Source organism: Panthera leo, chromosome D3 (assembly GCF_018350215.1).
Source record: "Panthera leo isolate Ple1 chromosome D3, P.leo_Ple1_pat1.1, whole genome shotgun sequence".
Classification (NCBI taxonomy): Eukaryota; Metazoa; Chordata; class Mammalia; order Carnivora; family Felidae; genus Panthera; species Panthera leo.
Window position 1 is genome coordinate 617,513 of NC_056690.1, and position 13,369 is coordinate 630,881.

Below are 13,369 nucleotides of genomic sequence, written 5' to 3' on the forward strand. Positions count from 1 at the left end.
GGGGCTCTTCACCCACCCACAGGGAGGGGCCTCCGTGTTCTACCAGCTGGACACACGTGGGCCACGGCTGCACCCCAGGGTCCTAGGCGGGGGGCTGAGTGAATGAAGGGTGGGTAGACAGTGGATCCTCTGAAAAGAGACACCAGGCACTGGCTGGGGCTGCGTCACAGGGAAGGACACTGTGCTCAGTGCACACCCCCACCGTCCCCGCTGTCCCCCGAGCAGCGGCTCAAGGACTGCCCTGTGCTCAGAGGTCGTTAGGAGAATGCAGCTCCCTGACTCCAGGGACAGGCTGACTGGCTTTTATTGCTTTTGTACAAATTACGGCCACTCAGAAGTGGCCCAAGGAGCAGGGTAATGGATGTCGTAAACCTGCCTCGTAAAGACACAGCCCACGCTGTTCGGGGGCGGCCACTCCTGGGGAGCAAGCAGGTCTCAGGACGGCTTGGGACACCCCGGGCACCTCTCCGCCAGCTCCCCCAAAGAGGACAGCCGGCCGGGGTTCCGCTGCACGTGTACACCCACCCTCCAGCCATCTGACACCTCACCGGGACCCAGGTCCACCCCATCTCATGCTACACCCCACCTTTAACCACAGATGGCCCTGGCTCGAGGAGGCAGAGCCGGCAAGCGGCCTGCATGCACCCGTCAGTTACCTCGAGCTCTGTCCCTGGTCCCCGGGGGGGCCACCTGCTTGGCCCCAGCAAGCACAGGGCCCACCTGGACTCAGCACCCGGAAGGCACGACGGAGGGCGGGACACCACGCACGGAGCCAGGAGCTACCACCACTGTCCCGGGAGGAAGTGGTGGCCTAAGGCCACAGGGGGACCCCACGCGTGTGCTGAATCACACACACGTGGCCCTCCGTGGCTGCAGCTGCTGCTGTTTTGGCCGGGCTCAGGTCAGCCTCATTCACAGCCACACGGGGCCCGGCACGCTGCAGGCACTCGCCAGACGTCGGCTGCAGGCGCCAGCTGCCTTGTGCACGCAGCGCCTGTCTTCGCCGGCACAGACCTGCTGCGCCCCCGCCCCCCGGGGAAGGACAGGCCGGGTCGGAACGGGTGAGGGGTGTGTGTGCCCATCAGCCTGTGCCCGCTCACAAAGTGTGGGCACCCTCCTGCCGAGGAAGAGGGCCTCGGACCTGCCCCTTGAGTCCAAGTGGCTCTCTGGTGACGAGAGAGGGTGTGGAAGCCACACCGCCGACGCGGCCTCCTCCCGGCTCTCGCTAAGGCGCCCTAATGCTGTGAGGAGGCCGAACCGGCCCACGCAGGGGCCACACAGGGAAGCCCACAGCGGGGGAGCGGAGGCCCAGGCGAGGGAGTGGTCTTTCCACACTGAGCCCCTCCGGGCTTCCTCAGCAACTGACGGGCACCGGCCCGGCACCAGCTGGGGCCCTGCCAGGTGCTCTCAGGTCTGCCCGGCTGCCCAGGCACTGAGGTGAAGGGGACAGCCTGGGGCACAGCACAGTCCCAGGCAGCCTCCCCCCACCGCCCCGCCCATGGCAGGAGATGCTGAGACCGGCCGGTCCGGTAGCCCAACCAAAGTCTTACAGTCAATTTCCAGAAATGCCCCCAAGGTGATCAGGCCAAGCGGCTCGTTCCACCCTGCCCTGCGTGAGGGGCTACTGCCCTGGCAGGTCTAGCAGGTGGGGCGCTGCTCAACCCCAACCAGCCGGCTCTCCCACATGCACCCCTCCCCTCCCGGCTGCCTGGCCGGGCAGACACCCCTTCCTCCCCATCCTGCCCGGAGTCCAATTAGAGCCTCGCCTGGACCCTCCTGCAGGTGGGGACCCCTCCCGCAGCAGCGGCAGCCCCGCGCCTCTTCACACACGGAGGTGGGCCCCTCCCACGGCAGGGCCGTGGCCCTGGGGGCTCCCGGTGCCACTGGCGTGGTGCAGACGCCTCCCCTGCCGCACCACGTTCACCTTCCTACCGCCTTCCCACCGCTGCGCTCACCGCCTCCACCTGGGAGTGCTACTTATCTGCTCTATCGACTGTCTTCTCCGCGGCACCGTGAGGCCCGCGGGGCAGGGACATTGGCCATTCGGTTCCTTCCCAGCACCAGTGACGGGTGCAGAACAGACTATAAGCGCTCGTCGAGGGGGGACACGCGCAAGCACCTTGTGGGCCGGGAGAATCGCCCGAGCCCGAGGGCCCGAACCGAGGGCGGAACAGGTTTGCGAGCCCCAGCGGGCGAGGGGCGGGGCCGGCGAGCGAGGGGCGGGACAAGGCGCCGGGAAGGGGGCTCCCTCTTGATGGTGACAGACCAGAGCAGGACTGGCCCGCCGGCTGCGCTCCGCGTCTCGGCTGGGCCCCTCAGTGGGTACCTGGGGGGCCTCTCTGACCCCCCGCGCCTGAGTGTCCTCACCTGGAGGTTGGGGGGGGGTCATCGCCATGGCAACAATGTCCACCACGGAGAGACCTGAGACCTGCCTGGCTGATGGCCCCACCTGTCGGGGCTCTGCCAGGCCCCCCATACCTCTGTGAGCACCGACCACCACACTCACTCGGGATGCAGAGGGCAGGGCCGGCCTCCCGGCCTCAGTAGCCACCTGGACCCTCGCTTCTCTCTAATAAAGGAAACCCCAAGTCCCTGCTGGGGAGGGAGATGGGTCATCATGCTCTCAGTTGCAAGCAGCCAAATTGAGAGAATTCCTTTCCAACTAATTTCATGGCACTAGCATCTGATGGTGAGCCGGGGAGGCTGCACCAAGCTTCCGGGACAGCAGCTGTTGAGGATGGGCAATAATTGGGGATTCGCTGGGGTAAGAACCTCACAGAATTAAGCCCCTTTAAGTCCAGTCTATAAGCACCTAGCGCAGGGACGCTGTCAGGGACGGGCAAAGACGGGCACGAGCCCTGCTGAGGCCCCAACTGCAGACACACCCGAGCGGCAGGGGCCACGGGTCACACACAGGCACGTGTGGCCCGCCTGCAGTCAGCCACACACAAACGAGACGCACCTGTGCCACACCTGGCACTTACACACGGCCCACGGAGAAACACGAGGCACCTCCAGGTGCTGGTGTGCACAGCCCCACCACGGCCACACGGAGAGACCACCTGCCAGACACATGTCAACGCACAGGGGGACGTGGCACACACCCTCCTCTCACCGAGAGCCACACGGAGCTGCACACGAGGCAAGGGCACGCAGAAGCCACGCGACCTACCCAGTGAAACGCCACGCACACGCCCGCACACGCACACGCTCAAGGGTCCAGGGTCGTCCCATGACGCACACACCCTCACACGTACGCGCTCAAGTGCCCAGGGTCCCATGATGCACACACACAAGCTCAAGAGTCCAGGGTCCCATGGCACACGCCCGCACACGCACACGTGTCCGGGGTCCCATGATGCTCATGCCACACACGCACACACTCAAGTGTCCAGGGTCCCATGGCACACGCCCGCACACGCACACGCCTAAGTGTCCAGGCTCCCATGGTGATGCCCAGGTCTAGAGGCAGGGCTGCAACCCCTCTGCCCAGCCCAGCTGGCCCAGCCCTCACACCCCTGGCGGGCATTGCCAGCACCACAGACAGCCCTGGGGGCCCGAGGCACGCAGAGATCTGGGTGCTGAGCTCACTGTGTTTTCCAGGCCTGGGCCTGGCCACCCACCCGCCCCACTCTGCCTGCTCCTACTGGACGAGGGTCACCTGGGTCAGTTCCGGCTCCCCGGGGCCAGAGACACCTCTGCTTCGGGGAGGGTGGGGCCAACCACCCACACCCTGCAGGGCCCACAGGCACGTGCCAGGGACCAACACACACACCCACTCACACCAGGGCCTAGTGCACACATCTGCACGTGCCAGGGCCTGGCGTGCACACATAGGAACCCCCACGGCCCCAGCAGCAGGCGGAGCCTGTCCCTGCCGCCACCTGTCACTCCCGTGCAACAGCTGTGCGGGGTTAAGTTGCAAGCAGCTGGCACCTTAATTATGGGTTCTTCTCCAGGAAACATTCAAAAAAGCTCTTTGGGGAGAAGACCGTGAATGACGCACGCAATCTGGGAGCAGAAGGGCTGTCCAGTGGCTTGGCAAGGAAGCTCCGGGCAGGGAGACCCCAGCAGCCCAGGGGGACTTGGACATAGAAGGAGGCTCCAAATGGGGCATCCCTGGGCCTGGCCTCTCTAGGGGGCCCTGTGGGACCAGCCCACGTCCCTCACCTCACCTGCTGGTGGGGGTTCTGGCCCCTCACTCTCTCTCATCCCGACCACAGCACGTTACTGCCAGCTGCCCCCGTACCACAGGCCCACCGGCCCTGTCCCTCACCGGAGCCCAGTGCCTGCACAGCTCAGAGGCTGAGGCTGAGTGCTCAGCGTGGTCACCTCTGAGAGTGGCCGGGACGTGGGGACTGCCCAGGCCCTTGGGAGGAGGAGGTTGTCACCCGTGGCTGTGACTGGGGGCAAGGGAGTCACGGCTGCCTGAGGAGGGCAGGGTTCCCCCAGAGAGACGCCCCTCTGGCGTCTGGATGCGACCACCACCCAGAAGCGTACGGCCCTCATGGGCAAAGCTGGAAAGCACCACACCTGATCCGGGTCGGAACCCGAAGGCACAGCCGCCCAGGCAGCAGACCCTGAGTTGGATGGCCGGGGGTCAAGGGAGGGCCAGGGGTGCGGGGTGGCCCTGCCACACAGCGAGTCAGCGGGTTGATGACACCCTATAAAAAGCCACTGTGATTTATGTAACCAGCCCAGCAGGCCCTGGAACTCTGGAACTCGCAGTAAATCAGGGGCTGCAGCGATGAGGCGGGCGGAGCCCCGGCCCCGCCCTCCAGTGAGCCCAAATGGCCGTAAATCTGCAGAAATGGCTTTTACGGAGCTCTGGGTTTTATGGTGTCATTAACGTTCCTCCTGACACTTAAGGGGAAATGAAATGAAGTCGTGAGGACCGGGCAGGGGCTGCTCCCCCGGACCAGGGGCAGAGTGGGGGTCCCCACACAGCTGGAGCCATTCGGCAAGGCCAGCCCCTCCTGCCCTTGGCCCCGAGCAGAGCTAAGGCCAGAGGGCTGCCTGCCAGCACGGCTGTGGTGCGGGGAGTCGAGTCCCCAGGGGAGGGGGGACCAGTCACTCAGGCCCCAGGGCCCTTCACTCCAACTGCTTCCTGGCAGGCCTCCAGAGGCAGGGTCTCCCCCACCCCTACTCCCTGAGGAGGTCTCTCCAGGGCAGGGCCCTGAGCGGGCGTGATGTTCCCTCCCCATCTTGGCGGCTCTGGCCCCACCCCAGCCCGGTACCAAGTTACCCCCAGCCCCGCTGCAGGGCCAGGACCATCCTGACATCTCTCCAGCCCCGGGGGAAGCATTCGGGACAGTCGGGGGCTCCAGGGAGATGTGGCATGCAGGGCACAGACGGCAGAGGAGAGGCGACGGACTTACCGAGTAGCCCCGGCCGGAGACCGCCTGCGCAGAGCTCTGTGCAGAAGGAAGGACAGTCAGTGAGAGGGTCAGGGCCCCAGAACCGCTGCCCACCCGCCCCCCCCCCCCCCAGGACCACTCCCTCCACCCAGGACCTGAGCCTTCGGAGCCCCCATCCCTGGGTGCAGATGCTGTGACTCCAAGCTGCAGGGGAGGGTAGAGCAGAGCATCACGGAGCCCCAGGAGCCTGGCGCTGTGCCTGAGCACCGAACTGTCCTCAGGAGACTCGGATTCCCCGTGTGCCCTCAGTGATGGGCTCCGCCCTCCGGCCCATGTCCAAGAGGCCCCCCACCCCCTTTCACAGCTTGTAGCCTCGGGAATGCAGGGAGGCAGGCCCCTCCTGGGGCCCGGTCTGCAGCCCCACGACCCTGTGTCCAGGCTGGCCTGGTCCTTACCACCCCCAGCCTCCCAGGGTCCTGGCAAGGGAGCTGGACCAATAGCCTCGGGGTCAGGGAAGTGAGAGTTCAGGACCAGCTGTGCCTGGAGGCCAGCGGCCACGCAGGGAGATCCCCGAGGGTGACCCCAACAGCACTTGACGGAGCGTGGGGCAGCCGCGTGGGGAGGCGCGTTCCACGAGTACACAGGCTGGCAGGATGGGGGACAGGGCACAGGAGAGGGCGGGCCGGGCGGACGTGGGGGTAGGTGTAGCGCGTGCGCGAGGGGCGCGTGCGCGGCAGGCCAGGCAGGCTGGATGGAACCCGCACACCAGGGTCCAGAGCGCGCTGCGGGGGACGGGGGGCGGGGGGATCTGGCTGCAGATTCCTCGGGGAGGGTGGGTGAACACGGGGGAAGCGAGGTCCCCTCCTAGCGCAGCCCAGCCTGCACCGCTTTGCACAAAGCAGCCTCGCCTGGGGCTCTGGGACCCTTCCTAGCCCAGGCAGGCCCTTGCCAGGTCCTGGGGGAGGGCCACCCCCAAGCCCCCGCTAACGGGGGCGGGCGGGGTGCTGTTGACTGCCCTGGAGCCCGTGCCCTCAGGGCCGCCCCTACTGTGCTCAGAATCCGTCTTCACTGGTCCCGCCAGCAATTAGAGTCCGAAGTAGGGCAGCCCTGGGCCCCAGACAATTACCAGCCTATTTTCCCATCTTCTGGCGACAAGCTTCTCAGAGCTGGGCAATTAGGCCCTCCTCCAGGCCTCCCCCTGCTGGCCGCGCCCCCCCACCCCCGCCCCTTTTGAGATGATAATGAGAGAGGCGAACTCCATTCAGTCACCCAGAAACCAGGCCCTGCCCACCCCCCCCACCGCATCTGCAGCTGAGGGTCCAGGAAGACAAAGGCCTCTGGGAGGGGGAGGGGCTTCCTCCAGGGACCCCCATCCCCCTGTCCCCGTCCCAGTTCCTGCTGTGCCCACCCACCCCCTCCTCCAGGTGGCTGTGGCCAGGGAGCCAGGGAGACCCAGGAGGGTGCCCAGACCGCTACTGCCTGCCAAGTCCCAAGTGCAATCTCTGCGTGTGACCAGGGTCGCCCCCATACTATGCCTGAGGCCCGGGGACCTGTCCTCTGGGACACTGTCTGTCCCCCAGATCAGGCACTGAGTGTGCCTCCACGGGGCACCGTGCTCCCAGGGGGCCCGAGGCTGCCTCAGCACCGGAAGCATCACCCACTGCTGTCCCCCCACAGACCCGCCTCCCTGCCCACCACCTGCCCAGCAGCACCCGCGGGAGAGGGCGGCCCCGCGGAAGAGGGGCCTCCCCTGCGGCTCCTGCTGGGGCCTAATCGGCGTTCCTCATTTAAACCCCTCCTGGTGGGGAAGTCCTAATTAGTGAGAAATCACGTTTTAATGAAGGCAAAATGCTAATTGCAAAGGCAAAGCCCTCTCGTGAGCCTCTCGGGGTCCTAAGCACGCAGCCTGCAGTGTCTGCTGGAGGTGGGGGGCACCCGAGAGACTCGGGAGCGAGCGGCTGAGCAAGTGGCTGGGGCACTCACGTCACTGAGCTGGTCCCGAGAACTGCTCCTCCGGGAGCTGGTGGCTTCGTGGAAGCTGTCATCCCCACTGTGGCGGTCGCCCCCTCTGGACGCTGTGGCCTTCATCTGGGGACAGGGAGAGGCAGGCTCAGCAAACACAGACCCACCCTCTGCCTGTGGGCTCCTCACCCCTGTCCTGCCCTGCTCACCCACACAGGGTCCCCGGCCACCACCCAGGGCGAGGGCAGCGGGGACAGAGCTAACCATTTACTACTCAGAATGGAGAGAAACACCCAGAAGAGCAAGCGCCAGCCCCGTCCCCTTTCCCGGAAACCGCGGGCCATCCCTCCCCATCTCACTACACCAGGGAGCTGGTCACCGGGCCTCCAGGACGGGCCAGGGCAGCTCACCCACCCTCTCTGCGTCCGGGCCCACCACGGCGGCCCCAGGGCACCACCAGCTGGGTGTGTGCGGGCCACGCCCCACCGTGGGACCCCGGCCGGCCCTAGACCTCCCTGCGCCTCAGGCAGACAGCACCCCGTGGCGGGACGGCTGCTTTGTCATACGCTGTCCAGTGTCCCCCCCGGCCTGTGGTGCTCAGCTCTCTGCTTCTCCCCCAGAAGCCCTGATGAGACGTTTGTGCCCACTTTACAGAGGACCGAACCAAGCCCCGAGAGGTTAAGGAGACCCGGAATTTTCGCTCCTATTTTTTTTTTGCTTGGAAATAACGTCAAACCTCACAGAGCCGTGGCAATGAAGACATCGCAGCCCCGACCCTGACCTCCTACAGCCCCGAACCACCTGGCCCAGCTTTCCTGGGCTCCTGACTGCCCTCTCAGCCTCCCTGACTCGCCAGCTGGGGTCTGCCGTCCCACGACCTCCCTACCCCTCCAGCCTCCCGGTTCTGGAACATCCCGGCAGCCCTGTCCTGTGTCAGTGTGTGGGACACACGCTGACCGCACCTCGTCTGCATGCCTGGTGTCTCCTTGGAGACTCAGCTGGTGGTTCACCATCCAGCCGACCCCTCCCCCTGGTGCTGTTCAAGACCCCGTGGGACAGTGTGGGGACACCGCAGGGCATGTGAATGTCCCACCCTCCTCTTTGCCTCCAGGCCTCCCAGCCCAGTACCGGCGCCCTCCAGGAGCCCTCAGAACCTGCCTCACGACCAGGGTCAGGGGGCCCTGGCCAGGATCCAGAGCCCGCAGCCAGTCCTCTACAGCCAGCCCTCTCGTCTCAAGCACCCTCCAGCCTGGAGACCCCGACTGGGCCAAAGGTCAGGACGGGACTGCAAGGTGCACTGTCTATGCTCTGAAATATTCCTGAGTCCCAGGGAAGCTCCCTCAGGCCTGGGCCCCTCCTCCTGCAGACCCCACGCCAGGCTCAGCCTCTCTCAAGGCTTCTCCTCAGAGCCCTGGCTCCCCAGGGCCACCCCAGGTCCCACGATGGGGGTACAGCCCCTCAAAGCCACAGGCCCCATGCTGTTGGCCAACAGGGCGTAAATGACAAGACAGAACTAGTATCCGCAATCCGCAGCCCGGGGCCCAGGCCCAGGGGAGGCCCAGCCTCGCCAGCACCCTCCCACCCTCCTTCCCCGAGCCAGGCCGAGGGCAGGGTCCAGGCCCCACCCCAGGCACGAGCCCCCACCTCCCCTGCTCCATGCTGCTCAGCTGGGCAGTGAACGTACAGACCCGGGGCCAGAATGGCTTCTTCTGACTGTCGGCAAGCCTCAGTTTCCTCACCTGTGAAATGGGGAAGCCAACGGAGTCCCTCACACATGCGGGGGAGGGTGGGGGTGGAGGGTGTGGGAGGTGGAGGGATCTGTCAGCCTGGGCCCAGGGCCAGCCCTGAGAAGCCACCAGGTGTCACTGTCGTCACCTGCAGGGCTCTAACTGCCCTGGACCCCAGGACAGACAGGGGACCCTCCTTTCTGCCTTGTTCGGGGGAGCCTCTCTAAGAAGCCAAGAGCCATAGTCCAGTGCTTCCCAAAGTGGGGTCCCTGGGCCTGCAGCATCAGCAACACCCGGGAACTTGTCGGGAACGCAAATACACATTTCCAGGTCCCACCCCAGACTTACTGAATCTGAAACGCAAACCGTGTGTCACCAGGCCCTGTGGGAGACTCTGGTGTGGATCCAGCTGAGACTCATGGCCCTGATCATTAGTAATCACCCCCATGAGCCCGACACTCACTGCTGGGGGATAGCAGTTCAGGTTAGCTCGGGTCAGGGTCCCTGCCCCAGAAGAGAAGAGCTGAACCCTAAGACACTACAGGGACAGGAAAGGACCAACACAGGGCTGCCACGTACAGTTGTGAAGGCCGTTCACTGCACAAGTACAACTGGTTAGGGGAAAAGGGAAGGAGGGCCTACGTTACAACCCACACGCAGCTGAAATTTCAGGAAGGAGGATCCTGAATTCTACTTCATACACTCATACAGACTGTCTCCTCTCTCAGCTGGGCCCTAGAAAGGGTGCCTCAACCAGACTCCTCAGTGGTACCCTGCAGGAGGGGCAGGCTGGGTCTGTCACCCTTCCTCAGGTGGCCAGTTTTAGTTCTGAAAGCCCCATTTCCCAGAAAATCCTGTAAAACTGAGTCCTGCATCCTGGGAACCACCCCAATCCCAGACACATTGGGATGGCTGGTCACCTACTTGTGTCCCCAGGTCAGCACCCCAAATAGCCCAAGCTGCAGTCTGGCTGTCTTGTAGCCCTGTCCGCTTCCCTAGCTGCTCAGAAACACCACTGGCCAATCATGTTAGGGGGTCAGGGTTGGCACACCTGTTTCCAGCTGGAGCTGGAGAGATGAGATCAGAGTCCCTGGGCCTCCAAGTCCATGTCCAGGGCCAGAGGGTGCCCTGATTGCCCTGGGAGAGTAGGTGAGAGCCCCTGTGCCTGTGCCCACCACTGGGCCTTGTGGTCCATCCACTCATCCATCCATCCGCCCATCAGCCCATCCCCCACCTAACCATCAATGCACCACCCATCTACCCATCCATTCTCCATTCACTTATCCATCCATCCATCCATCCATCCATCCATCCACCCACCCATCCACCCACCCATCCACCCGTCCATCCATCCATCCACCCGTCCATCCATCTGTCCGTCCATCCATCCACCTGTCCATCCACTCATCCGTCCACCCATCCATCCACCCATCTGTCCGTCCACCCATCCATCCGTCCATCCGTCCATCCACCTATCCGTCCGTCCGTCCATCCACCCATCCGTCCATCCATCCATCCACCCACCCATCCACCCACCCATCCACCTGTCCATCCATATGTCTGTCCATCCATCCACTTGTCCATTCACTCATCCGTCCACCCATCCATCCACCCATCCATCTGTCCGTCCACCCATCCATCCGTCCATCCACCCATCCACCTATCCGTCCGTCCGTCCATCCACCCATCCGTCCGTCCATCCATCCATCCATCCATCCATCCATCAGTCCATCCCCCATCTACCCATCAATGCACCACCCATCTACCCATCCATTCTCCATTCACTCATCCATCCATCCATCCACCTATCCATCTGTCCATCCATCTGTCCGTCCGTCTGTCAATCCATCTGTCCATCCACCCATCTATCCATCTGTCCGTCCACCCATCCATCCATCCACCCATCAGTCCATCTCCCATCTAGCCATCAATGCACCACCCGTCTACCCATCCATTCTCCATTTACTCATCCATCCATCCATTCATCCATCCATCCATCCACTCATCTGTCCACCCATCCATCTGTCCATCCGTCTGTCCATCCATCCATCCATCTGTCCGTCCATCCATCCGTCCGTCCATCCATCCATCGTCCGTCCGTCCACCCATCCATCCGTCCACCCGTCTGTCCATCCGTCCGTCCACCTGTATGTCCGTCTGTCCACCCGTCCATCCATCCGTCCATCCACCCGCCCACTACTCATCCATCCATCTACCCATTGATCCACTCATCCATCCACCCACCCACCCGATGCTTACTGGATGCCTAGGAGCTGGCTCTGTTCTGGGCAGTGAACACATCAGGCACACCCCCACCTCCTGAAGCCTACAAAGTAGAGGCTGGCACATGGCTGGCAAACAGCCACAAGTACCAAAAACACAGCATTCTGAAAAAGGACAGGGTAGCCGGGGAGGTGGCACCTGTAAAGGCGTGCAGCTGAGTCAGAAGGCTGATAGGAAAACTACGGGACGGCACCTCCTGGGGGAGGGGAGAGCCCCGACACGGGGCACCCGCAGCTTCTGTGTGTAAACACACCGTGGCTGGCTCGGCTGCCAACAGTCTGGAAACTGGCTTGCAAATCTAACAGCCCGCTCCTACACGGTGGTGTGCCACCAGAGCGTGCCCTCGGACTGGTGGGGCTGGGACTCTGCCTTCAGGCTGAGGGACACGTAGAAATAAGGCACTGCCCTCAGCCTGGCAGGGCCAGGTCACGGCTCTCAGAAGGGTGGGGAGAGGACAATTCCCTTAAACTAGCATGTTTAGGTCACTGCCATCAGACTAGTGGGGTGAGGGACACTACTCTCAGACTGGGGCGTACCAGGGGCACCTGGGATCCTGAGCTTTCTGGCAGTAACAACAAGGCCATGGCAACTCACCCTTCCAAGACACCTCCCAGGCTGCCACCCCATCTTGTGCCCTCCCAGCTGCAACCTGGTGCCCCCGCTGCCTGTCACCTACTCGGGTGATAAGCTTGGGCCCTGCTTCTTCCAGAAATCCTTCCCAATACTCTGTCCGCTCCTGCATCAACCAGGCTGGGTGAGCGACCGTAAAGGCCCCAAGTGTCCCTCTGAAAGTGAAGCAGGACCACGGCTGCCCTGTCTGTCTCCCTGCATCATGCTGTGAGTGTTCAGTGGGAAAGGTTGTCCTCTGTCCCCGATGACCAGGCCCGGGGTCCAGCGCAGGGAAGGGGGCTCGGGCAGTGCAAGTGTCCCCATGCCCAGTGCCAGGGAGCAGGCTGCCGCTGTCTGAGGCTGGTCACCCCTTCCGCTGTGCCAGGTTCTTCCACTGAGACTTGGGTGGGTAGATGGGTGGGGGATGGATGGGCCAACAGATGGACAGACGGGTAAGATGCACGACAGATTATAAGGGATGCTGTTGAGGCCAACTCCCAGGTGACGTGTGGCCAGGAGGCCCTGGGGGACACAAGCTGCCTGTGAGCCCCGTCTGTGCCTGGGCGTGGTCTCCCTTGCCAGAGGGACAAGATGGGCAGCCATGTCTGGCCCCCAGAATGTATCAGAGTGGGCTCAGGAGTGGTGCCCCCAAGCTGGAGTGGGGTTCTCTGGGCTCTTTTTGGCTGGGCCACTGAGCCACTCAGATGTTGTCCCCATCACCTGAAAGACTAAGGACTTGATTCAAGCCACCCAGAGCTTCCTGCACCTGCAGAAACCTCCTACCCATCCACTGCCCACTGGGGGCAGTACATCAGCTCGTGCCCTGAGCTGCTCACAACCCCCGGAGCTCCTCTGCAGGACAGCCGGGCACTTGGGCCCTCCCCGGGCGGGCTGGGAGAGGCTCCCTGATCCCTGCTCTACAGGGGCCCCTTCTCCCTTTGCGGGCAGACCCGTCGGCACATCGGAGTCCCTCCACCTGTTCCACACCTGTCTTCCCAACTGGAATGTAAGCTTCATGAAGGTAGGGACCGTCTTCTGTCACGTTCACTGCTACCCCCGATCCACCCCCCACACAGGGAGTGACAAGGGAGCTCACGCCGGATGCTGAGCCCTTCCCTCTGATGCAGGGCCAGGTGGGGCCGGGCGGGCCGGGTGCCTGCCACCCCGGGCCCCCCGTGTCCCCTCCTCTGAGCTCACAGGAGCCCAGGGCTTGTGGCAGCCCCGCCCCAGCCTGCTGCTCCTGGGGAAGGACCCGAGAGGGTCCAGCAAGGAGGCCACAGAAGCCTTCTGTAAGAAAACCAGGCCAGCAGCAAAGACAGACCCAGCACGCGGCAGGCGTACAGACTTGCTTGCCGTCTCGCGTGCATGTGAGGCGCGTAGGGTTGCTGGCACCTCACCTTAGAGAGGAGGAAACGGGCCCAGAGGCAGGGG

At 63.8% G+C, this 13,369-nt stretch overlaps 1 protein-coding gene across 9 annotated transcripts in view; it reads right to left on the bottom strand.

The window, feature by feature from the left end:
- The window catches only part of FBRSL1 (fibrosin like 1), a 78,297-nt gene that overhangs the window by 40,576 nt on the left and 24,352 nt on the right, over window positions 1-13,369 (bottom strand). For all 9 annotated transcript variants that reach the window (XR_006195388.1, XM_042911059.1, XM_042911061.1 and 6 more), the window contains exons 3-4: window positions 7,341-7,445; window positions 5,379-5,414 (exon numbers count right to left, since the gene is read on the bottom strand). Coding sequence is in view for 8 of the 9 variants with exons in the window: in XM_042911059.1 (XP_042766993.1) it covers window positions 5,379-5,414; window positions 7,341-7,445 (141 nt within the window). In the remaining variant the exon portion in view is untranslated. The remainder of the gene's footprint in view (window positions 1-5,378; window positions 5,415-7,340; window positions 7,446-13,369) is intronic.